The 26496-nt window shown below is 45.5% G+C and overlaps 1 protein-coding gene across 1 annotated transcript; it reads right to left on the bottom strand.

Annotated features, from left to right (window-relative positions):
• Positions 1–351: 351 nt before the first annotated feature.
• Positions 352–12780, bottom strand: LOC122551950 (tubulin alpha-4A chain-like). The gene is made up of 4 exons (XM_087988627.1): positions 12537–12780; positions 4351–4573; positions 3068–3216; positions 352–1896 (listed from the first exon to the last, which is right to left on the bottom strand). The coding sequence occupies exons 1-4, from the start codon at positions 12537–12539 to the stop codon at positions 922–924; spliced, it is 1350 nt and encodes a 449-aa protein (XP_087844753.1). The 5' UTR covers positions 12540–12780; the 3' UTR covers positions 352–921.
• Positions 12781–26496: the final 13716 nt, after the last annotated feature.

The following is a 26496-nucleotide window of genomic DNA, read 5'->3' as shown; positions in this document are numbered from 1 at the left end:
TGGTTGGTAGATCATTGATATCTCTGACAGGCCGAAACCTTGAGGTGTGTACATCATCAAAACTAGGAACAGAGTTGGCCCCTTATCTCCTTGGGTCTGCTTCACAGGGAGAAGGCATGATTGAATGGTGGAGCAAACTTGATGGGCCAAATGGCCTAATTCGGCTCCTTTACCTTACGGTTGTTTGCTCTGCCTTGGCTGCTCCAGTTACTCCACACCGCCAGCTAACCTGGTAACCTTCCACCCCTCGAGGTTCAAAGAGTCACAACTGAGACTTAGAAACTAATTAATGGGCCACTGCTAAAAAACTTGGAAGAGCTGCTGGAGGTAGATTAGAATTAGGATTTCTTAAGAGACAATCACGTTTTTCACTCTGATATTTATTCGCTTCACATTTATTAGATTTTGTAGGCTTGAGTTTGAAGACTTGTGGGTAGCTGATGTCTTCTTTTAAAGAGGTCAATGAAAGGAGAGAGGAACTTTTTTTTAACAGAACATTTCTTGGTAACTACATGTTTCATGATAACTGCTGTTTTGTGGAAACCCCTGCCTGGGTTTGTAATTACCAAGTACCAATTCCTGTTTTGAATACAGTACTTCTAGTTGCTTCATTGTTATAAACTGTGGCTACAGGATGACAGCAAGAACACCAAAAAAAACCCAAGTCCACTGCAACATCCCACTTCATAATTAGAGGAGTCAAAGATTTCTCCAAATCATCTTGCAACCTTTATTTTGATTAGGTAAAAACAGAGGAGAGTTCCCAAATAATCAACTCGACTCTAAAAACCCAGAGTGTTTAAAAGGTCAATTTCTCAAATAGCGGACGCCAATGAAATTCAGAACGCTACCGTTCAGAAAAGAACGGATTTTAATTGTGTCAAACAAAGGTGAAAAGATTTGCCCCGAGCGGATTGGAAATCAGAATCCCTCATTTTCCTCATCATCAGCTGTGCTCTCTGCACCAACCTCTTCGTAATCTTTCTCCAAAGCAGCGAGGTCTTCACGGGCCTCTGAGAACTCCCCTTCCTCCATCCCCTCACCCACGTACCAATGCACAAAGGCGCGCTTGGCGTACATCAGATCAAACTTGTGATTGAGTCGAGCCCAGGCTTCAGCGATGGCCGTGGTGTTGCTCAGCATACACACAGCTCGCTGCACTTTGGCCAAGTCCCCACCAGGCACCACTGTAGGGGGCTGGTAGTTAATGCCAACCTTGAAGCCAGTTGGGCACCAGTCCACAAACTGGATGGAACGTCTGGTCTTAATGGTGGCAATGGCAACATTGACGTCTTTTGGCACCACATCACCACGGTAGAGCAGGCAGCAAGCCATGTACTTGCCGTGGCGAGGGTCACACTTGACCATCTGGTTTGCTGGCTCAAAGCAGGCACTGGTGATCTCGGTCACCGACAGCTGCTCATGGTAAGCTTTCTCAGCTGAGATGACTGGGGCGTAGGTAGCCAGAGGGAAATGGATACGAGGGTATGGCACCAAGTTAGTTTGGAATTCTGTCAGGTCAACATTGAGGGCCCCATCAAAACGGAGAGAAGCTGTGATTGATGACACAATTTGCCCGATCAGACGGTTCAGGTTGATGTAGCCTGGACGCTCAATGTCCAGGTTTTTGTGGCAGATGTCATAGATGGCCTCGTTGTCCACCATGAAGGAACAATCAGTGTGTTCCAGTGTGGTGTGAGTGGTCAGGATGGAGTTGTAGGGTTCCACCACAGCAGTGGAGATCCTGGGAGCCGGGTAGATGGAAAACTCCAGCTTGGACTTCTTGCCGTAGTCGACCGAGAGACGTTCCATCAGCAGGGAGGTGAATCCTGAGCCAGTGCCTCCACCAAAACTATGGAAGACCAGGAAACCTTGAAGACCTGTGCATTGGTCAGCCTGAGTGAGGAAATGAGAAAGATAGAGAAATGTCGTTTTCCAAATAGAACAAATGTTACGTTATCCGGCCGTTCAGTTTTGGACATTAATTCAGCGACTTGCCCAACATGAATGCTTGTTGAGTTAACAGAGTATAATATATTGTCAGTGAGATTTTCGATTCTGAGGAAGAGATAAAAGAGTTTTTGATTTTTGGTTCCACGAAGGGGACCTTTTTTTGAAGGGTCAGAAACCTTTTCAAAACAACATAATAAATTGCTGGAGAAACTCAGCAGGTCTGGCGGCGTCTGAACGTTCTGAAGAAGGTTTACTGGACCCAAAATGTTAACTTTGCTTTCTCTCCACGGATGCTCCCAGACATACTGAGCTTTTCCTGCAATTTCTGATTGTGTTTTGATTTCTAGCGTTTGCAGCTTTAGGTCAATAGGTATGAGGCTGGAAAAGCAAATTAGACAGCATCGAAGGAGCAGGAACGTCAACGTTTCAGTCCGAAATCCTGCATCCCGACTCTCCTGCCCCTCGGATGCTGCCTGACCTGCTGTGCTTTTCCAGCTCCACATCTATTTACTCTGGCCTCCAGCATCTGCAGTCCTCACTGTCTCCCAGTCAGCATGTTCTTTGTTTTTTAAAACTTTTGACCCAAAGCTAAAAGCATTGGATCAAAGCAGCAGGGTTGGAGGATTTGAGCTGTAGGGAGAGGCTGAACAGGCTGGGGCTGTTTTTCCTGGAGCATCGGAGGCCGAGTGGTGACCTTATAGAGGTTTATAGAATCATGAGGGGCATGGATAGGGTAAATAGACACAGTCTCTTCCCTGGGGTGGGGGAGTCCAGAACTAGAGGGCATAGGTTTAGGGTGAGAGGGGAAAGATATAAAAGAGACCTAAGGGGCAACTTTTTCACGCAGAGGGTGGTACATGTATAGAATGAGCTGCCAGAGGATGTGGTGGAGGCTGGTACAATTACAACATTTAAAATGCATTTGGATGGGTATATGAATAGGAAGGGTTTGGAGGGATATGGGCCGGGTGCTGGCAGGTGGGACTAAATTGGGTTGGGATATCTGATCGGCATGGACAAGTTGGACCGAAGGGTCTGTTTCCATGCTGTACATCTCTATGACTGTGACTCTAAATGATGTGACAAGCTGAGTTTTAAATATCGACATCCTTACCAACTTGTTAAGTCTAGCTAAGACTGGGTCGATCAGCTCCTTGCCAATGGTGTAGTGCCCACGGGCATAGTTGTTGGCAGCATCTTCCTTCCCGGTGATGAGCTGCTCAGGGTGGAACAGCTGACGATAGGGACCAGTCCGGACCTCATCTAGAACAGGAGCAATGCAACAAGTTACAATGGCCGCTGCATCTGTGCGCTCAGGTGGAGAGAGTGAAGAAGCTGAGTCTGTTCCCCTCAGGGCAGAGGACATTAAGAAGAGATTTAACAGAGGCTTTCAAAATCAGGTGAAACCATTTCCACTAGGAAGTCAGTCAGTAAGCAGAGAGAGTATCAGCAAAAATGAAGATAAGATGAGAGAATAATTGTGTGCAGGGAGATGTTGTGATCTGGAAATAGCGGCTTGAAGAAAGCAGACTCAATTCAACTTTTAATTTCAAAAGGATGGTTTATCATCAGGATATGGCAATGTGCTGGGAGTGGAACTAATTGGAGAAATCTTTCAAAGAGGCTGCACAGACCAGAGAGGCTGAATGGCCTCCCCTGTGCTGTTTCATTCCACATTGCATTACAGCAATTTTGCTGCATTTTACTTCATCCCAATTTGATATATTTGCACCCGGGTGGGGGAAGAACTTAAAATGGATCAAATTAATTTCCATCTCCAACCACATCCCTTTTGTTTTGAGTCAGTTTCAACGTTTGATGTTTAACCTCAGTGCAAAGGGTGTACTAACCACTGTTTGGGATTAATTGTGGACCTGGATCAAGCCTTTAATGGCTGTTTATGCCAATCTTCCTTCCTGCTTTGTAGAGGAAGATATCCATTTACTGCTCCTGGGATGTGTTTGTGAGTCAAACATGAGCAGAATTTCAGAGAAAATATTTCTGGTGAAGATTCAGGAATCTTGCAGCGAGTGTTGGAATAATAGGGGTGTTATTTCTCTGCTGACTGTTTGAAAGAAAAATCCTAATTCGTCCCTCAGTTTTGCTCATAACCCTGCAAACCTTTATCCCTTTGTTATCCAATTTTCCCAGTGGAAGTTCCTTACTGAATCTGCTCATAATTCCCTAGTAGACAACACCTTCCAGATCACAGCAAAGCATGGGTGTAATCTCCAGTCAAGTGTTGTATAGGTCAATGCTTCCCATTGGGAGAAAGTGAGGACTGCAGATGCTGGAGATCAGAGCTGAAAATGTATTGCTGGAAAAGCGCAGCCGGTCAGGCAGCATCCAAGGAGCAGGAGAGTCGATGTTTCGGGCATGAGCCCTGCTTCCCATTACCGATCACAGTTGGCTCCAGGTCCAGAAAGATTGCCCGGGGGACATGTTTCCCAGTTTGTGTCTCACAGAAGAAGGTGTCAAAGGAGTCATCAGCCTCGCTTGCATTTTTCACATCAGGTCTGTACCCATCAGGCTGAATGCCATGTTCCAAACAGTACAGCTCCCAGCAGGCATTGCCCATCTGGACACCAGCCTGGCCAACATGGATGGAGATACATTCACGCTGCAAGAAACATGATGAACAATTAGTGAAACTTGGGATAGGCCCACAATAACCTTAGGGAGGAAATTCCAGGATTTTGACTCAACATTCCAAACAGACTAGGACTGCCGTTATTTTAAAAGTTTATATGGAGACAAATTTGGTGTACCGACTAGAGAAGATGCACTATCTGACCTACTCTTGGGAAATAAGGCAGGGTATGTGACTAAGGTGTCAGTGGGGGAGCACTTTGGGGCCAACGACCATAATTCTATTAGATTTTAAAAAGTGATGGAAAAGGATAGACCGGATCTAAAAGTTGAAGTTCTAAATTGGATGAAGGCCAATTTTGATGGTATTAGGCAAGAATTTTCAAAAGTAGATAGGTAAGGGGATGGCTGGAAAATGGGAAACCTTCAAAAATTAGATAACGAGAGTCCAGAGACAGTATATTCCTGTTGGGGTGAAAGGAAAGTCTGGCAGGTGTAGGGAATTCTGGATGACTAGAGAAATTCAGGTTTTGATTAAGAAAAAGAAGGAAGCATATGCCAGGTATAGACAGGATAGATGGAGTGAATCCTTAGAAGAGTATAAAGGCAGTAGGACTATACTTAAGAGGGGAACCAGGAGGCCAAAAAGGGGACATGAGATAGCTTTGACAAGTAGAGTTAAGGAGAATCCAAACAGTTTTTAGAAATACATTAAGGACAAAAGGGTAACTAGGGAGAGAATAGAGTCCCTTAAAGATCAGAAAGGCTGCCTGTGTGGAACCACAGGGGAGATATGAATGAAATATTTTGCATCAGTGTTTACTGTAGAGAAGGACATGGACGATTGAGAACGTGGCAAAATAAATAGCGACATCTTGAAAAATGTCCATATTACAGAGGAGGAGGTGCTGTATGTCTTAAAATGCATTACGGTGGATAAATCCCTGGGATCTGATCAGGTGTACCCTAGAACTCTGTGGGAAGCTAGGGAAGTGATTGCTGGGCCCCTTGCTGAGATATTTGCATCATCAATAGCCAGTGGTGAGGTGCCGGAGGACTGGAGGTTTAACCATGGTGCCACTATTTAAGAAAGGTGGTAAGGAAAACCAGGGAACTATAGACATCAGTGTTGGGCAAGTTGTTGGAGGGAATCCTGAGAGACAGGACTTACATGTTTTTGGAAATGCAAGCACTGATTAGGGATAATCAACATGGCTTTGTGCATGGGAAATCATGTCTCACTATCTTGATTGAGTTTTTTGAGGAAGTAACAAAGAGGATTGATTAGGGCAGAGCATTAGATGTGATCCATATGGACTTCAGTAAGGCGTTTGACAAGGTTCCTTATGGTAGACTGATTAGCAAGGTTAGATTAAATGAAATACAGGGAGAACGAGCCATTTGGATACAGAACTGGCTCGAAGGTAGGACAGAGAGTGGTGGTGGAGGGTTGCCTTTCAGACTGTAGGCCTGTGACCAGTGGAGTGCCACAAGGATCGGTTCTGGGTCCTCTACTTTTTGTCATTTATATAAATGATTTGAATATGAACATAAGAGGTATAGTTAGTAAGTTTGCAGATGACATCAAAATTGGAGGTGTAGTGGACAGCGTAAAGAAGATTACCTCAGATTACAACAGGATCTTGATCAGATGGGCCAATGGGCGAAGGAGTGGCAGATAGTGTTTAATTTAGATAAATGTGAGGTGCTGTATTTTAGAAAGGCAAATCAGGGCAGGACTTATACACTTATAAATACATTTAGGACAAAAGGGTGACTAGGAAGAGAAAAGGACCCCTTAGAGATCTGCATGGCTGCCTATGTGTGTCTGGGGAGTGCTGCTGAACAACGAGACCTTGGAGGACAAGTTCATAGTTCTTGAAATTGGAATCGCATGTAGATAGGATAGTGAAGGAGGTATTTAGTATGCTTTCCTTTATTAGTCATTGCGTTGAGTTTAGGGGTTGGGAGGTCATGTTTGTGGCTATACAGGACATTGGTTAGGCCACTTTTGGAATATTGTGCGCAATTCTGGTCTCTGTTATAGGAAGAATGTTGTGAAACTTGAAAGGGTTCAGAAAAGATTTACTGGATGTTTCCAGGTTTTGATGGTTTGAGCGATAGGGAGAGGCTAAACAGGCTGGGGCCATTTTCCCTGGAGCATCAGAGGCTGAGGGGTGACTTTGTAGAAGTTTATAAAAGCATGAGAGGCATGGATAGGATAAATAGACAAGGTTTTTTCCCTGGGGTGGGGAGTCCAGAACTAGAGGGCATAGGTTTAAGGTGAGTGGGGAAACATTTAAAAGGGACCTAAGGAGCAACTCTTTTTAATGCAGAGGGTGGTACGGGTATGGAATGAGCTGCCAGAGGAAGTGGTGGAATCTGGTACAATTACAACATTTAAAAGGCATCTGGATGGTTATATGAATAGGAAGAGGTTTGAGGGATATGGGCCAAATACTGGCAGGTGGGACTAGATTAATTTAGGATATTTGGTTGGCATGGATGAGTTGGACCGAAGAGTCTGTTTCCGTGCTGTACAGCTCTATGATTCTATTCTCTATGAATCTGAAGGAATGGCAATCTATTTCCAAGTCAGGACAGTGAGTGATTTGTAGGGGAACTTGCAGGGGGTGGTGTTCCCATGTATCTGCTGCCCTTGTCCTTCTGCATGGAAGTAGTCATGGGTTTGGAAGGTGCTGTCTGAGGATCTTTGGTGAATTTCTGCAGTGCAGCTTGCTGATACTGAGCATCGATGGCGGAGGGAGTGGATGTTTGTGAATGTGGTACCAGTCAAGTGGCTGCTTTGTCCTGGATGGTGTCAAGCTTCCTGAATGTTATTGGAGCTGCACCCATTCAGGCAAGTGGATTATTCCATCACACTCCTATTTTAAAAAAAAAATAATTTGTGGGGTGCAGGTAATCATTTATCATCCTTCGCAATTGGTCAGAGGGCAGTTATGGATCAATCACATTGTTGTGGGGCACACCTAGTCAGACTGGGTAAGGACGGGAGGTTTCCTTCCCTAAAGAAGTAAATTAGAGAACCAGCAAGTGTTTTTTACAATGAAAATAGACAATAGTTTTACGGTCATCATTTGGCTAGCTGGTATTCCAGATTCATATTAAATTCAAATGTCACTATCTGCCATAGTGGGATTCAAACCCATGTGCCCAGAGTCATAAAACAAACACAGTACACTGGAGAAACTCAGCAGGTCTGGCAGCAGTGTAGAGAGAGAAACACAGCTAACGTTTCGAGTCCAGTATGACTCCTCTCAGTTAGCCTGGGTTTCTGGATCACTAGAGCCATGACATTATTGCGAACACCAACCATCTTGTGGGGAGTCAGGAGGTGAGTTACTTGCTGCAGGATTCCTAGCCTCTGACTTACTCTTGTAGTTACAGTATTTACATGGCTAAGCACATGGATGATTTTGGGATAGTGTAGGGGGACGAGCTGAGAATAGTTCACAGGTGAGCGCAACATTGAGGGCTGAAGGGCCTGTTCTGCATTGTATTGTTCTACGTTCTATGGCTAGTTCAGCTCAGTTTCTGGTCAATGGTAACTACCAGAATGTTGACAGAGGAGGTTTCAGTGATGGTAATGCCATTGAATGTAAAAGGTGATAGTCATAAAGTCATAGAGTCCTACAGCATGGAGGCCCAAACTAGCCCATGCTGCCCAAACTGTTCATCCACACTAACCCCATTTCCCTGCATTTGGCCCACATCATTCTAACCCTTCCCTACCCATGTATAAACCTTTTCTATCTATGTAACAGTTACATTATCTTTTGACTGATGTTGCTGTGGTTCTGTTCGCCGAGCTGGGAATTTGTGTTGCAGACGTTTCGTCCCCTGTCTAGGTGACATCCTCACTGAGGATGTCACCTAGACAGGGGGTAAACGTCTGCAACACAAATTCCCAGCTCGGCGAACAGAACCACAACAACGAGCACCCGAGCTACAAATCTTCTCCCAAACTTTGAACTGATGTTGCAGTGTGTGCAACCAGATGAGGTGTGGTATTGCAGTGAGGAGGATGGAGAAGAGTTTTACTGCAATTACATTGACTTGATTGACTCCATAAAACCCAGTCAAGAATGGATGTAAGGTGGTCACACTTGGAGATAATTGTCCCTGCACCTGTATTTATAGGAGTTAGACTGGTAGTCTCTATAGTCCCAGGAAGCTGTGGTGAATGTTATATTTGGTTATGCTCTAAGTAGTCTATTTTCTTCCAAGATGATGAGAGTTGAGTCTTAAAGATAGCTGAAATAACTCCATAGAGAGTGGTATCGTGTCACCAAGTCACCCTTTATTTACATTGGTCAGTTCTTGAGACTGATCCTACTCCCTCAGAGCCAGCTCTCAGAGTGAACAAAACCTCTGACACTTGGTTTATATATTTTTTCCAGGTGACCGTTCCTTATTAAGAGACAGGGCAGTGTCAGGAGACACTTTACTGGCGGAGAAATCATCCACAAGCCCCTCAGATATTTCCATACAGAACACTCCAGAGGTAGTGGGTCCTTCACAACCACCATCTAACTCTTGGAAATACACAATGAGTGGTTTTACCAGCCACCGGCAAGAAGATCCTGGGTATGTCTGACCCCTCCAGACCACAAGCAGTCCAATGGTTATCCAACCAAACCATCAGGGCCAAAAGGCTCCACTGCCAAGCAGGATCCTTCCACCCGTAAGATAGTTCCACAGAAGCTGGTATCCCGTCTCCAAGTCACCCTATAGTCACATGTGGAGAGTCCTTGACACTGATCCAACTCCCTCAGAGCCAGCTCTCAGTGTGAACAGAACCTCTGACACTCCTGTTTATTTTTTTTTTCAAGATTTTATTACAGTAGCGCCTCGACATACGAACAACCCCGTTCACGAACAAATCGGTTTACGAACAGGATTGTACGTAAAATTTTGCTTCAACGTACGTACGAAATTCAACGTACGAACGAGGGTACGAACGAAGGTACGAACGCAAAAATCCCATGTGCGACCATGTGGTTTCATTGTTCTGCTTTGCTAGGCGCTTGTTGAACGCAAAAGCTCTGGGGCCCCGCATGATTCTCATTCAGTTCGTCTTTGGCACGCGCGCTGTGAACATCGTTCGTTGCTACGTCCAAGCATTCTTACACTTTTTTCTTGTTTTTTGCATTAAATTAGCCCTCATTATGGCTCCCAAGAAAGTGAAAAGTGGTAGTGATAGTGGTGTTAAGAAGCCTAAACGTATTGCTGTGGAAATGAAGAAGGAAATAATAGCTAAACATGAGAGTGGTGCTCTCGTTATCTTATCTCGCTAAGCAGGTGCTCGTGTTATCTTATCTCACTAAGCAGGACGACATGGCGAAACGGATCAATTGGAATTACATTAATTCAAATGGGAAAACTTGATTCAGTTCGCAAACTTTTCGGTTCGCGAACCGGGTCCCGGAACGGATTAAGTTCGTAAGTCGAGGCGCTACTGTATTTTCCATTTGGGTGGTACAGCCATTATATTCTTTGCAACAATGTCCTTCTCCCTGGGGAAAGCCAGAATATCCAAGTGACGTCAGACTTCATTCGGACAATCTGGCTTCCCCCAGGAAGAAGACTTCACTTGGATTAAAAAATGACCAGTGTGGGAGACAAAAGGGACAGAAGTGAATCATCTAGGGGCCCAGAATCAGTTTAGACTGACTCTGGGAAGACTGAATTACTGCTTAAGCAATGTATGAAATATCCTCGGGAGGTGAGTTTACCAGTTGCATTAAATGTAAAAAGGGAAAGCTCTGTTCCATAGTTTAATGTGTCAGGTGCCCACAATAATATTGTTTAATCAAAAGTGTTTTTAATCTGTTTGTTACAGTAAAATTATTAAAATGTGAACTCTTGCATTATTCTTTCAGCTATCAAGTGGATGTTACAATTTCTTTGTTTTTAGTAATCAGTCTCTATGGGGACGGTATAATCGACAACAGGTTGTTGTGCAATATCTTTATATGCAAACGTTATTTTGCATACAAGATGGTGATGATACATATTAACCTCATTGTAAACAATTGAAACAAATGGTTTAAAGGTCATTGGCTTCTTGGCAGACATATAAAAGTGATAAAGAGAGAGAGAGAGAGAGAGCAAGAAAAGAGATGAAGTGAAAGTGGCCAAAGGAAGAAAGGATTTATAAATGAGCCACAATTGCAGTGCATTGTTGGACACAATACAAAACCAGAGATGGAGTATAGATATTGCTGGCTCAAGCCAAATGAGAATGTCAATATAAGTAAAGTACAGCTTCAATATTGTTTGTCTTTATTTCGTGGATGAGATTTCCATAGCCAAGTCTCCCCATTTCCTGGATCTGAGTTAATGAGTTGTCTCAACAAGAGCAGGTCGGAGGCTGGGAATTCTATGGTGAGTCACCCACCTCCTGACTTGGAAATACATCGTTGTTCCTTCAGTGACACTGGGAATAAAATCCTGGAATTCCCTCCCTAAAGGCATTGTGGGTCTCCCTATAGCACTGCAGAAGGCAGCTCACCCCCCCCCCCCCCCCCCCCACCTTGCCCACTGGCTATGGGCAATAAATGGTGACACCCATGAATGAATTTAAAAGAAAGTTAGGCGGCAGAGTGGACACTCCTTGTTAATGTGCAGTGCTATTTGTGTATCTCCACAAGTGCAAGAGGTTGGACCTCAGCCTCCAGCAAGAGGGAATGGCCTCCAAACTTTTCCAGCAAGGACCATTCTCCACAGCTCCCAGCTGACGGCACAGCTGAGTGGAAACAGAAACTGGCCAATTCCAGCGCTGGCAGGAAACAGGAGAGGGACTGGCACAGTGCCAAGAAAAGGGGCCGAAAAATGCATTTTACAGAAACAAAAAAAAAATCACAAAGCTTTCCATTTCATGGCTGTCTGCTGTCAGACGATTGGAATGTGGAGTTCAGATCAATAAAATAGTGAACCAAAGCCTGGTCGATTTGATGACTAAAAGTTACTTACAACATCACAGTGAAGGAAGATTATTGCAGTCAAAAAAAAGGCTCCACTCGCAAGTTTATAAAATATAACACAGAGTCTGAGTAACTTTCAACTCACTTCCTCTTGCTCTCCCTTCTCTTCAAACAAATTCTTCCTCAACCTGAAATGGCCTCTTTGCAGAATTCAGGAGAATGAGAGAGAAAAATATTTTGTACACCCCCCCCCCCCCCCCCATACACACACCCATACACACAGATAGACAAACACATAAACAGAGACACACATACACAGATACACAGTCAGCGACACACAGACAGACAGATACACACACACAGAAGTACACACACACGCCATACACAGACGCTCATAAATATACACATGCACACAGACAGAAACGTATGCAGTTATACACACGCCGTTACGCACACACACACACACACAAACGCACACAGAGTTATACACAAACAGACATGCACACAGTTATATACACACACAGTTACATACTCGCATACACACAAATTGAATTGTGCTCACGTTAAAAACTTGATGCTTTTCAAAAATAGGATTTGGTTTGGGAGAGGGGACAGGGTTTAATTCCTGGAGTATTAACTTAGCTGGACAATGGCATCAGTCAGTGAGGATGCCCAGTCCTGGGGAATGAGAGGGCAAATTCAGCCCTCAACCAGACACAGAGACCCTTTCCTTTTCCTTGATATAGTTCCATCTTCTGCACTTGGGAGTAATTCAGGCAGATTTATTTGGGAGAATTGACCCACTGGGATCAGTCTCATTTAAAGTGATTTGCTTTGTCCTTCCAATATTGTCCTAATTCAGACTGTGCCTCATTCCTCCCTCACCTTCAATCACACGAGATCCCTTTCCTATAACCAGGGCACATAATTTGAGCAGTGCTGAGCCTCCACAAAACACGAAATTCAACCCACCACTAGAGAAAGAACTTTCTGTAGTTTCAACAGTTTAAAAGTCAAGGCAACATTTACCTCACTCAATCCACTCACCATTTTCTAAGATCCTTTCTCTGTCTCTGTCCGAGCTGACTGGTGTCAGGAAGAGAGACTGTACACGGGACTGATCACCTCACGCTGGGAACAAGAGGGAACAAGGCTGTTGGTGGGAGCAGGGGGATGGGGGAAATAATGGAAAACATCTGTCCCCGGGACCCTATTTATGCAGCTGTTCACGTCACAGGATGGGGGAATGGTTTACAGAAATCTAAATCGAATTACAAAATGTAGTAATAATGTGCGAGGGGACGTCAAGGTGAATGCCAAAACTGTGGCAGGTTGGGAGGTAACCCTACTTTGCCTTTTGCTTCATGCAAAAGAATTGCAACAAAGGTGTAATAACAAACTAGTTTGCCTACGCAGATGAGCCTTTCTGTGACTGATATGCAAATAGATTTAGGGCAGAGAGATGAGCTATCTTCACTCTTTCAGGGAACGTGGACATGTGTGCCTTGGTCAGCATTTATTACCCAACCTGAACTGCTCTTTGAACTGAATGTCACGCTCAGCCATTGCAGGGGGCAGTTAAGACTCAACCACATAACCCTTGGTATGGATTCACTTGTAGGCCGTACTGGGAAAGAATGGCAGACTTACTTCATTCAAGAACATTAGTGACCCAGATGGGATTTTACAACAATTGAGGATGGTTGTCATGGTCACTGGGACTGTCTTTATATTCCAGATTAATTAATAGAACTTAAATTCCACCTTCTGCTGAGGGAGGGAGGGATGTGGAGAGGGGTGTGAGGGGATGATAGGAAGGATATTATCAAGCTGCAGCGGATTCAGAAGAGATTTACCAGGACGTTGCCAGGTATGGAAGGTTTGAGTATAAAGGCTGGGACTTTTTTCACTGTTGCGTAAAAGATTGAGAGGTGACCTGATAGAAGTTTATAAAGTCATGAGGGGTATAGATAAGGTTAATTGTAGTTGTCTTTTCCCTAGGATGGGGGATTTCAAGATTAGAGGGCACATTTTTAAGGTGAGTGAGAGAGAGATTTTAAAAAGACATGGGGGTAAATCCTTTTACACAGAGGGGGTTTCGCATGTGGAATGAACTGCCTGAGGAAGTGGTGGATGGGTACAATTACAATGTTTGAAAGACATTTGGATGGATACATGAATAAGAAAGGTTTGGAGGGCTATGAGCCAGGAGCAGGCTGATTGGACTAGTTACTTTGGGATTATGCTCGGCATGGACCGGTTGGACTGAAGGGTCTGTTTCTGTGCTTTATGACTCTATGTCAAAACGTGTGGTGCTGGAAAAGCACAGCCGGTCAGGCAGCATCCGAGGGGCAGGAGTGTCGACGTTTCAAGCATAAACCCTTCATCAGGGACACGAGTGTCACTGCGTGACCTGGCATTTATTGCCCAGATGGTATTGCTGTGGGCTTGGAGGCACATGTAGACCAGACTGATTAAGGATGGCAACTTCCATCCTTAAAGGACACTAGTGAACCAGATGGTGTTTCTCCTCACCATCAGTGATAGTTTCAAGGTCATCCTTAGACACTTAATTCCAGATATGTTTCATTTTTGAGGTTGAATTGAATTTCCACCATCTGCCATGGTGGGATTTGAACCCAAGTTGCTGGACAGTACCTGGATTTCTAGATTAATTTCTGGATTAGGGCAATACAGTGGCTCAGTGGTTAGCACTGCTGCCTCACGGCGCCAGGAACCTGGGTTCAATTCCAGCCTCAGGCGACTGTCTGTGCGCAGGTTAGGGTGAATTGGCCATGTTAAATTTGCCCATAGTGTTCAGGGATATGTAGGTTAGGTGCATGAGTCAGGAGAAATGTTGAGTAGGCTGTAGGGGAATAGGCCTGGGTGGGTTACTCTTCAGAGGGTCGGTGTGGACTGGTTGGGTCAAATGGCCTGTTTCCACACTGTAGGTATTCTATCTGCTTCCCCCTTTTATTTGCAAAGAACTGGCTCCCGCTGGAGAACGTATGCTGCCTCTAGATCCCTGTTGGTTTCTCCATGGCAACACCTTAGTAAACTGATCCAATTGCTTGACTTGTGAACCAAGGTGGTGGTGAGCTGCCTTCTTGAACTCGGCGAACGTGAGGACTGCAGATGCTGGAAGTCAGAGTCAAGATTAGAGTAATGCTGGAAAAGCTCCTCGGATGCTGCCTGACCGTCTGTGCTTTTCCAGCGCCACTCTAATCCTGACTGCCTACTTGAACTGCTGTGTCGAGACATTTAGTGTAGGGACACCCATGACACTGTTTAGTAGGGGAATTTCCAGGATTTTGTCCCAGTGACAGTGAGGAAATAGCAATATACTTCCCAGTCAGGATGATGGGTGACTTGGAGGGAATTTGCAGGGGGTGGTGTTCCCATATATCTGCTGCCCTTGTCCTTCCAAATGGAAGTGGTCATAGATTTGGAAGATGTGGCCTAAGGAGCCCTGGAGAGAGAGAGAGAGAGAGAGAGAGAGGGAGAAAGTGAATGTTGAAGATGGTGGTTAAGGTGCTAAAAAAGCAGGCAGCTTTGTGCTGGATGGTGTCAAGGCTCTTGAGTGTTCCTGTAAAATCCAGGCAAGTGGGGAGTATTCCATCACACTCCTGACTTGTGCCTTGTCGATGGTGGACAGGCTTTGGAGAATGAGGCAGGGAGGCTGCATCTTTGATGGCCTCTGACCTGCTCTTGTAGCCGCAGTATTTGTATGGTGAGTCCAGTTCAGTGTCTGGATAATAGTAACCCTCAGTGGGTATAGTGGTAATGCCACTGGACTGGTAACCTGGAACACCACGGTAATGTTCTGGGGAAATGAGCCTGAATCCGAGTTTGAGACAAAAAAAAATTGCAGATGCTGGAATCCAAGGTAGACAAGTGGGAGGCTGGGAGAACACAGCAAGCCAGGCAGCATCAGGAGGGACAGGCAGGAGGCTGGGGGAACACAGCAAGCCAGGCAGCATCAGGAGGGACAGGCAGGAGGCTGGGGGAACACAGCAAGCCAGGCAGCATCAGGAGGGACAGGCAGGAGGCTGGGGGAACACAGCAAGCCAGGCAGCATCAGGAGGGACAGGCAGGAGGCTGGGGGAACACAGCAAGCCAGGCAGCATCAGGAGGGACAGGCAGGAGGCTGGGGGAACACAGCAAGCCAGGCAGCATCAGGAGGGACAGGCAGGAGGCTGGGGGAACACAGCAAGCCAGGCAGCATCAGGAGGTGGAGAAGTCAAGGTTTCGGGTGTAACCCATCTTCAGAGTTTGAGTACAGCAATGATCAAATTTACCTTCAATAAAAATCTGAAATTAAAACAGTTAACCTAATTGTGACCATTGCTGATTGTTGGAAAAGTCCATCTGGTTCCGTTAGGGAAGGAAGCTGCCACCTTTATGTGACACTAGATCCATAGCCGTGTGGTTGATTCTTAACTGCCGTCTGCAATGGCCCAGACAGTATCAGTTGTATCAAACTGCTAGAAAGTCTCAAAACAAAGGCACTGAATCTTGATAGACCACCTGGCATTTACTGAGGCACTGGAAATGACAAAGACAACCCCATCCATCCAACAAAGTCCTCCTTACTAATATCTGGGGGCTCGTGCCATACTTGGGAGAGCTGTCTCACAGACTAATCAAGCCTGACATAATCATATTTACAGAGCCATACCTTACAGACAAAGTCACAGACACCACCATCCCCATCCCTGGGTCTATATCCTGTCCCACCAGCATTAAACTTGTAGCATTCTGTAGGGGATTGACAGGCTAAATGTTGAGGGGATGTTCCCCCTTATGGGAGAGTCTAGGACCAGAGGGTATATTAGGGAGGTGATGGTCATGTGTTATTATCACAAGACCCAGGAAATATTCTGGGAACTCCAGTTTGAATCTCACATTGGCAGATGGTGGAATTTGAATCCATTTAGGAGGAATTAATAGTCCAAGGATGACCATGAAGCCACCATTGATTGTTGGGAAAAGCACATCTGGTTCACTAACTCATTTAGGAAAGGAAACTGCTATCCTTACTTGGTCTGGCCTACATGTGACTCCAGACCCACAACAATGTGTTTGACTCTTATCTTGACAATTATGGATGGACAATAAATGCTGATCTGGCCAGCGACCCCCACATACCGTGAATGAATTAAAAATAGTCTTGGATAAAAGGGGCACCATTTAAGACTGAGATCATAGAGTCATAGAGATGTACAGCATGGAAACAGACCCTTCGGTCCAACCTGTCCATGCCGATCAGATATCCCAACCCAATCTAGTCCCACCTGCCAGCACTCGGCCCATATCCCTCCAAACCCTTCCTATTCATATACCCATCCAAATGCCTTTTAAATGTTGCAATTGTACCAGCCTCCACCACACCCTCTGGCAGCTCATTCCATACACGTACCACCCTCTGTGTGAAAAAGTTGCCCCTTAGGTCTCTATTATATCTCTCCCCTCTCATTCTAAACCTATGTCCTCTAGTTCTGGACTCCCCGACCCCAGGGAAAAGACTTTGTCTATTTACCCTATCCATGCCCCTCATAATTTTGTAAACCTCTATGAGGTCACCCCTCAGCCTCCAACGCTCCAGGGAAAACAGCCCCAGCCTGTTCAGCCTCTCCCTATAGCTCAAATTCTCTAACCCTGGCAACATCTTTGTAAATCTTTTCTGAACCCTTTCAAGTTTCACAACATCTTTCCGATAGGAAGGAGACCAGAATTGCACTCAATATTCCAATGGGAGGATTTATTCCCTCAGAGAGATATGCGTCTTTGGAACTCCTCGCTACTGAGAGCTGTGGAGCCTGACTCCTTGTGTCTATTTAAGGCTGAGATAGATTCTTGATCAGTCAGGGAATCAAGGATTACAGGGAAAAGGCAGGAAAGTGGATGTGAGGAGTGTCAGAACAGCAATGACCCTAATAATGAGGCAGGCTTGAGGGGCTGAATGGCCTATTCTTATTCCTATTTCTTATGGTCTTATGGACAGGTCCAGCAGAGTTGGTGACACAAACGGGAGGTACTTGACCTAGGAGTCCTCTCACATCGACTCTGGGCCCCATAATGTCCATGGCATCAGGTCAGACATGGGTAAGGAAACCTCCTGCTGATTACCATGTATCACCCACCTTTGCCTGATGACATTGTGCTGTTCTGTGTTGAATGGCACTTGGAGGAAGCACTGGGAGTGCAAGGAACTTCAATGCCCACCACCAAGAGTGGTTCGACAGCAGCACTACTGATTGAGCTGGTCGGGTCCTAAAGGACATCGCTGCTAGACTGGGTCTGTGGCAGGTGGTAAACAAACCAACTACAGGGAAAAACATACTTGACCTCATCCTTACCAATCTGCCAGCTGCAGATGCAGCTGTCCATGACAGTATCGGTAAGAGTGACCACCACGCTGTCCTTGTGGAGACAAAGTCTTACCATTACTTTGCGAATACTCTCCATCGGGCTGTGTGGCACTATCACCATGCTAAATGGGACAGACTTCAAACAGATCTAGCGATTCAAGACTGGGCATCCATGATGCGCTGTGGTCCATCAATAGCAGCAAAGTTGTACTCCAAAACAGTCTGTAACCTCGTTGCCCAGCATATCCTTCATTCAATTATTAACTTCAAGCCAGGGGATCAATCCTGGTTCAATGGAGAGTGCAGGAGGGCATGCCATGAGCAGCACCAGGCATACCTGGAGATGAGGTGTCAACCTGGTGAAGCCACCAAAGAAGGCTACTTGCATAAGCAGCAGGCACTGGACAAGAAAAACACATTCAAAAAAGAATAATGTCATGGTTTTAAACAAACAGTCATAACAATAAACTTGACAACATAAAGTTAGAACAGTAAACAATCTATAAGTACAACTTATTTGTAACATCCAGAATTAATGTGGTAAATGTAAACAATAGATGTTGATTGAATACCCCTCAAGGAATATCAAATAGTCAATGTGATCAAGAAATATCCCACAGATTGCTTAGTAACTCCCTCCAGACGTTAATGACACATTGTGTCATTGAGAGTCATTAAGCTTGACATTACCTCTCAGAGTTTCAGATGCAAGAGCTGGGGCTGTTGCCACATTTGAGAGTTTGTGCACCAAACGCCAGCCGTTTTCCTGCAGGATAGTTTGAAATAAATCTGAATTCTGCTTCTTTGCAAAGCCCCAGTTTCCTTAAGCCTCTCCCAGACCCTCCACCTTCAGCAGCCTGGGCCCTAACTTCTGGGATTCCCTCCCTAAACCTCTCTGTCTCTCTCCTCCTGTAGTACCCTTGTTAAAAGCTACCTGGTAGGCCCAGGTTTTAGTTGCCAGTTGTAATATCTCTATCTTGGACTTGTTCGTTATGGTGTCATAAGCCTCCTGTGAGTGCTAAAGGATTGTACACTGTTTGAAATGTGCTATATAAATGCAAGTTGTTGTTAGGTGACATCTAGGTGACATGAGTTTATGCAGGGAAAAGAACAAGGATTCAAATCTCTTATCACAAGATAATACCCAATTATGAAAATTCTATTATCAATATGAATGTAAAATAGATTTGCATGTATATACATGTAAAAGCATTATTAATAACTTTTTCCATGGAGAGTAATTGGATTTGGAATCTTCCAGTGAAAAGCATTCTTTTAAAAGTGAAAATAGATAATTACAAAACATAAATATTACAGAGTTGGAGACTGGGGGTGCAGATAGGAAAATACAAGAGGCTGAGAATACAAAAACCAAGAGACGTTGGTCAGACCACAGTTGGAATACTGTGAACACTTTGGTCTCTTTATCTGAGGATAGATAGACTGGCACTGGGGGAAGTCCAGAGAGGGTTCACTCAGCTGATCCTGGGTGTGGAAGGACTGTCTTACGAGGAGAGGTTGAGTGGGTTGGCCCGTATTGGAATATAGAAGAATGAGAGGCGACGTTATTGAAACACAAGATTCTGTGGGACTTGGTAGGGTAGATTGGAAAGGTTGTTTCTCCTTGTGGGAGAGTCTAGGACCAGATGGAATCACCTCAGAATAAGAGGTCACCCATTTAAGACAGAGATGAGGAGGAATTTCTTCTCTCAGAGGGGAATGAATCTGTGGAAATCATTAACGCAAAGGGCTGTTGAAACTGGGTCATTAAATATGTTCAAGGCTGAGACAGACAGATCTTTATTGAGTGGGAGGATCAAGGGAAAGAGGCAGGAGAGTGGAAGTGAGGATTATTAGATCAGCCATGATGTCATTGAATGGTGGAGCAGAGGTTTTTTGAAAAACTGACAAAGAGGATCAATGAGGGCAGAGCAGTGGACGTGTAAGGCATTCGACAAGGTTCCCCATTGTAGACTGGTTAGTGAGATTAGATCACATGGAATACAGAGACAGCTAGCCGTTTGGATACAAAATTGGCTTAAAGGTAGGGGACAGAGGGTGTTGGTGGAGGGTTGTTTTTCAGACTGGAGGCCTGTGACTAGTGGTGTGCCACAAGGATCGGTGCTGGGTCCACTATTTTTAATCATTTATATAAATGATTTGGATTTGAACATAAGAGGTATTTTTAGTAAGTTTTCAGATTATACCAAAAGTGGAGGTGTAGTGGACAGCGAAGAAGGTTACCTCAGAGTACAATGGCACCTTGATCAATGGGCTAAGGAGTGATTGATGGAGATAATTTAGATAAATGTGAGGTGTTGTATTTTGGTAAGGCAAATCAGGGCAGGGCTTATATGGAATGAGCTGCAAGAGGAAGTGGTGAAGGCTGGTACAATTACAACATTTAAAAGGCATTTGGATAGGTATATGAATAGGAAGGGTTATAGGGTTATGGGCCGGGTGCTGGCAAATGGGACTAGATTAGGTTGGGATATCTGGTCAGCATGGACGGGTTGGACTGAAGGGTCTATTTCTGTTCTGTACAGCTCTATGACTTCATGACTCAGACTCGATGATCGGAATGGCCTGCTTCTGCTCCCCCAGCGTATGATCTAATGGTTACAGTCACTCTCTCTAAAACACTAGATTGGTTCCACTTGGAGAATTGTATCCAACTTAGGGAATCACACACATGTGTTAGGATCTGAAGGCTTTGCTGCTGGAAAGTCTCAGCAGCTCTGGCAATATTCATGGAGAGAGTACCGCGCTTGCAAATGCTGCTCGAATTGTAGTTGGAGATTTAGCCTCTTCAAAAGCAATTGCAGGGCCAGCTAGCAGCAATAAGAGATAGTGGGGTAAGAACTATGTGGGAGGATGTGTGAGTAGAGGGCAGAGAGCAGGAGGGAGTATCGTGCAATATAAGAGGGGCAGTTAATGGGGCACTCTGGCACTGCTCCACTAACATGGCCCTGCCTGCATCCAACCCTGGCCACCAGAAATAACCTTCACCAACATCTTCATTTTGGAAATCCCTACTTGACCCTGGTGGAGTTCAGTCAGTATCTGGTGGTGACCTTTTGCTTGTGATGAACAATCTTACTCCCCATAATAACACACCATCCTCTATGTGATCTGGTCTCTCTGAGTCCAAAAAGGTTTCAGTTCTAGTTGGGATGGCCCTTTGGTTTCCCCCGCCACCTCCAGCTGTTTCGGTTCTTCCAGGACCGGATCTTTCTGTATCCAAAGTCTGATACTGTCAGCTGTGACTGGAAGTGTGTATCTGCCAGCGAGAGACGGCTCAATGCATCCACGTTTGTTACTTGACTTCCTGGATGGTATTCCAGCTTGTAATACAAGTACAATGACAGCACTTACAATTAGTGCCATTGTTGAATTCGGCCTGAAGCTAGCCTTGTTAGCCCCCTGCCAGCTTCGCGTATAAATCCTCTGGGTGAGGGCTTGTGCTTCAACACTTTACTGTTTGTTTAAAATCCCCACAAAGGCAAACTGAATCATCGGGATTCACATTCAGGAGCAATTGGCGCTGCCCATTCCACAAACTGGGCTGGTTTGATGATTCCTTCCCTTCCCAACCTCCTGATTTCTGCCTCTACCTTTGCCCATCAGGTGAATGGCACTGGGTGGGCCTTACAGACTCGGGGAACCGCTTCCTGGTCAACGTGCAAGGTGGCCTTGGCTCCTTTGTATGTCCCTACACCTTCCTGAGAAAGTTAAGGGTATTTAAGTATGTAAGTTAGCTCGCTGAGCTTGAAGGTATGTTTTCGGACTCTTCGTCACCATACTGGATAACATCATCGGAGAGAGTCTCTGGTGAAGCGCTGGTGGTATGTCCCACCTCTCTATTTGTAGGTCTTGGTTTCTTAAGGTGGGTGATGCCATTTCTGGGTTTTTTTTCAAGGGAAGGTAGATAGGGTCTAAACCGATGTGCTTATTGAGGATATTTAATTAGGACTTCACTCAGGGAACTAATGAAAATGTGTTGAGCCAATTTAGATGAATCTTTCTCAACAAATTTCACCCCATCAAGATTGGGCCAGTGGGAATCAGTGGGAACTGAACCAGCTGCTTCTCATACAAGACTGAAGCCTAAGGTCTATCTTTAATCTGTAAAGGTTGCCCGGTACAGGTGCTCAGTCTAGCCAAGAGCTTGCACAAACCTAAGTGTTGGAATCCAGAACTAATTTTGTTAAAGACGGGTTCTACAATGCTGTGGTTCTGTTCGCCAAGCTGGAAGTTTTTGTTGCAAACGTTTCATCCCCTGTCTCGGTGACATCCTCAGTGCTTGGGAGCCTCCTGTGAAGCGCTTCTGTGGTGTTTCCTCCGGCATTTATAGTGGCCTGTCCCTGCCGCTTCCGGTTGTCAGTTTCAGCTGTCCGCTGTAGTGGCCGGTATATTGGGTCCAGGTCGATGTGTTTGTTGATGGAGTTTGTGAATGAGTGCCATGCTTCTAGGAATTCCCTGGCTGTTCTTTGTTTGGCTTGCCCTATAATGGTAGTGTTGTCCCAGTCGAATTCATGTTGCTTGTCGTCTGCGTGTGTGGCTACTAGGGATAGCTGGTCATGTCGTTTCGTGGCTAGTTGATGTTCGTGGATGCGGATCGTTAGCTGTCTTCCTGTTTGTCCTATATAGTGTCCCACTCAGACCCATAGTATCACTACCAGGGACACCATCACACAAACTGGCTAAAGAACTACAGCAGAAATTGAAACACCTGATCAGCGGATCCAGACACTCTATACAATCAACACAGGATTCTTGGACATCATCAGAAATATACACATAGACAAGGAAGAAACCATGGTCTCATTCGACGTAACGACACTGTTCACCTCTATTGACAAAGCCCTAACCAGAGAAACAATAGCCAACCTGCTGAACAGACATAACAGACAACAGGACGTTGAACCCATCAACAAAGACGGCATACTTAAACTACTGGACTTGTGCCTCACAACACACTTCACATTCAACAACCAGATATACGAACAAATCAATGGAACACCCATGGGCTCACGGATCTCGGGACTCATAGCAGAAGCAGTAATGCAAAGGTTAGAACAAACAGTCTTACCACAAATTCAACCCAAACTCTGGGTCAGATACGTTGATGACACCTTCGTAATCATTAAAAACACGGAAATAGAGAAAACACACCGGATCATCAACTCCACACTCACAGGAATCCGATTCACGAGAGAGGAAGAAGAGGACAACCAACTCCCATTCCTAGACGTGATGGTACAGAGAACACCAAATGGAGAATTCACCACTAAGGTGCACAGGAAAGCCACACACACAGACCAAGTCCTGAACTATGAAAGCAACCACCCCAATACACACAAACGAAGTTGCATCAAGACATTATTCAAAAGGGCCACAAAACACTGCAACACACCAGAACTGCAAAAAGAGGAAGAGGAACACCTGTACAAGGTATTCGCCAAAAACGGATACCCTCGCAATTTCATCAACAGATGCCTAAGGGAAAGACAATGGAACGAGGACATGCTGCAACCAAAAGGACTAGCCACACTACCATACATCAAGAACATCTCAGAACTGACAGCCAGACTACTGCGACCACTAGGACTTATAGCAGCACACAAACCAACAGCCACACTCAGACAACAACTCACCAGAACGAAGGACCCGATACCCAGCATGAGCAAAACTAATGTAGTGTACAAAATCCCATGCAAGGACTGCACAAAACACTACACAGGACAAACAGGAAGACAGCTAACGATCCGCATCGAACATCAACTAGCCACGAAACGACACGACCAGCTATCCCTAGTAGCCACACACGCAGATGACAAGCAACATGAATTCGACTGGGACAACACTACCATTATAGGGCAAGCCAAACAAAGAACAGCCAGGGAATTCCTAGAAGCATGGCACTCATTCACAAACTCCATCAACAAACACATCAACCTGGACCCAATATACCGGCCACTACAGCGGACAGCTGAAACTGACAACCGGAAGCGGCAGGGACAGGACACTATAAATGCCGGAGGAAACACCACAGAAGCGCTTCACAGGAGGCTCCCAAGCACTGAGGATGTCACCGAGACAGGGGACGAAACGTTTGCAACAAAAACTTCCAGCTCGGCGAACAGAACCACAACAACGAGGACCCGAGCTACAAATCTTCTCACAAACCTTGGGTTCTACAATGCTAAGCAATGTAACTGTTCCAAGCTGTAATTGTGATTTGGAGGAGCCGGTGTTGGACTGGGGTGTACAAAGTTAAAAATCACACAGCACCAGGTTATAGTCCAACAGGTTTAATTGGAAGCACTAGCTTTTGGAGCTCTGCTCCTTCATCAGGTGGTTGTCCATCACCACCTGATGAAGGAGCAGCGCTCCGAAAACTAGTGCTTCCAAATAAACTTGTTGGACTATAACCTGGTGTTGTGTGATTTTTAAAGCTGTAATTGGACTTTCTAGGATGGGCACTCTCCTGGATACTGGCCTATAAGTTCTCTTACTCAATTTTGGTTGAGTGGGACTCTTTTGCTGTCTTGAGACTGTATTCTGGTAGCAACTACAGTGGTTTGTCAGTCTGTTACCTGAAGAAAATCGTAACTGTTTGGCTGAGGCTTGGCTTTGTTTAAGGGTTTTGCTGCAGGCCAACCTAGCGTCCCTCTGTTCAGGATATGTCCTGAGTGATACTATGCAATTGCCTTCACTCCAGTGGCATTCCCCAAACTCTGTCGGACTGGTGAGGGTGTTCACTTCCATTGGAATACCCTACAACTGACATGCTCCATTTGCTGCATTTCCCAATGATAAAGCCAATTGTACTGCCTGTTTGAAGACCAGTTGGGCTTCCGTTAGTAGGCACTTTTGCATGGTTACATCATTAATCCATGTTCAAAACGGTCTCTCAGCATCTCATTAAAGGTTAAATCAAAGTCACATGTCTCTGCCCGTCAGCTTAACCAAGTCAAAAAACTCTTCTTGGTCCTCGAATTGCCGAGTAAAACTGATAACGTCTCAGAATTAGAGGAGGCTTGGGGTCATAATATTCCTTAACTAAATCCATCAACTCGCGAAAGGTTTCAGTATCTGGAGCCTTAGGGAAACTTAGGCTCCTAATAACTGAAAAAGCCAAGGGTCCACAAGCTGTTTGGAGAATTACTTGTTGCTTTTCATCTGCCCCAAAGTCATTTGCCTAGAAAAAGTAACACTTTCTTTCCACATACTGGGCCCAGTCTTCGACGTCACGATTGAATGAGCGAAGCTTTCCAATGACGACATGATGTCTGCAATGCTTATTCCAACTTGAAGACGACTGTTGCAAGTGAATTACTTGTGGAGCATGCATTTGTCTTGCCGCCACTGAAATATCTCCCCAGGGGCCAGTATCCCGTCACCAAGTCGCCCTTTATTTACCCGTGGAGAGTCCTTGACACTGATCCAGCTGTCAGAGTGAACAGAACCTCTGACACTCCTGTTTATTTTTTTTTCTTTAACTCTCCTTTTTATTTTTTTAATTTTTTTTATTTTTTTTCTTCATTTTTTCTTTTCCTCCTGCCCTCCCTCCAGGAGACTTTTTTTTTCTCTTTTTTTTTAACCCCCACACTACCACCTAACCGCAGTAGTGCCTTTTTTTTTTCCCCAGCACCCATGGTGTGTGTGCAGGTGTGAGACAACACTCCTGTTTATTTTTTTTTAAATTTTTTTTTAATTTTAACCCCCACACTACCACCTAAGTGCGGTAGTGCTTATTTTATCCCCAGCACCCATGGTGTGTGTGTGCAGGTGTGAGACACAGTGGAAGACACAAAGTGCACGAATCTTTATTTAATTTCCACCACCAGGAAGATAGGAAAACACCCGGGTGGCCAGTGACAAACACTGCCCTTCACAGCAAGGGACAGTGCTGTGTGATCAAAACGGTGAAGGGGAGGGTAGGGACTAAATCAAAATAGAGTTGGAGGGAGAAATGATGCACTCCACTCCCTGCGGCGCCCACCTCTCCCTGAACAACTCCAGGGTGTTGGTGGACACCGCATGCTCCTTCTCCAAGGACACCCGGGCCCTAACGTAACCGCGGAAGAGGGGCAGGCAGTCGGCCCTAACGACCCCCTCCACGGCCCGCTGCCTGGACCTGTTGATGGCCAGTTTGGCCAGGCCCAGGAGCAGACCCACGAGGAGATCTTCAGACCTGCCCTCCTTCCTCCGTACCGGGTGCCCAAAGATCAGGAGCGTGGGACTGAAGTGCAGCCAAAAACAGAGAAGGTTTTTCAGGAAATCAAAAAGGGAGTGCAAACGCCCACACCCAATATATACGTGGTCCACGGACTCCACAGCGCCACAGAACAAGCAGTTGGGCTGGGAGTCCGTGAACCACCGCAATCTGCGGTTGCAGGGGACTGCTGCATGCAGCACCCTCCACCCCAGATCCCCGAGAGAAAGGGGGAGGACTCCCGCGTAGAGAGTCCTCCACTGGGGATCCCCACCGCCCGGTGGCAAATGGGCACGCCAAGGCGTGTCCGGACGGTGGATGAGGGAGAAGAGGTGGATGGTGTGCAGCAGCAGTCGATACAGGGCCTTTCTCTTCACCTCCCTAAACAAAACAAAATTAAAGTCTCGGAGGCGGC

Source organism: Chiloscyllium plagiosum, unplaced genomic scaffold, assembly GCF_037043375.1.
Source record: "Chiloscyllium plagiosum isolate Xiang-an unplaced genomic scaffold, Cpla_swu_hap1 HiC_scaffold_7, whole genome shotgun sequence".
In the NCBI taxonomy this organism is placed as follows: Eukaryota; Metazoa; Chordata; class Chondrichthyes; order Orectolobiformes; family Hemiscylliidae; genus Chiloscyllium; species Chiloscyllium plagiosum.
Note: the sequence above shows the minus strand (reverse complement) of the source record. Positions and strands in the feature narration are given on the sequence as shown.

Bases quoted from the DNA above. Each gene is read 5' to 3' on its own strand.
- LOC122551950 (XM_087988627.1), bottom strand. The intron at 3,217-4,350 runs GTAATGGGAAGC...CTCCTGTTCTAG, and splicing joins CCTGGAGCCAACTGTGATCG to ATGAGGTCCGGACTGGTCCC. The intron at 1,897-3,067 runs GTAAGGATGTCG...TTCCTCACTCAG, and splicing joins TAGCTAGACTTAACAAGTTG to GCTGACCAATGCACAGGTCT.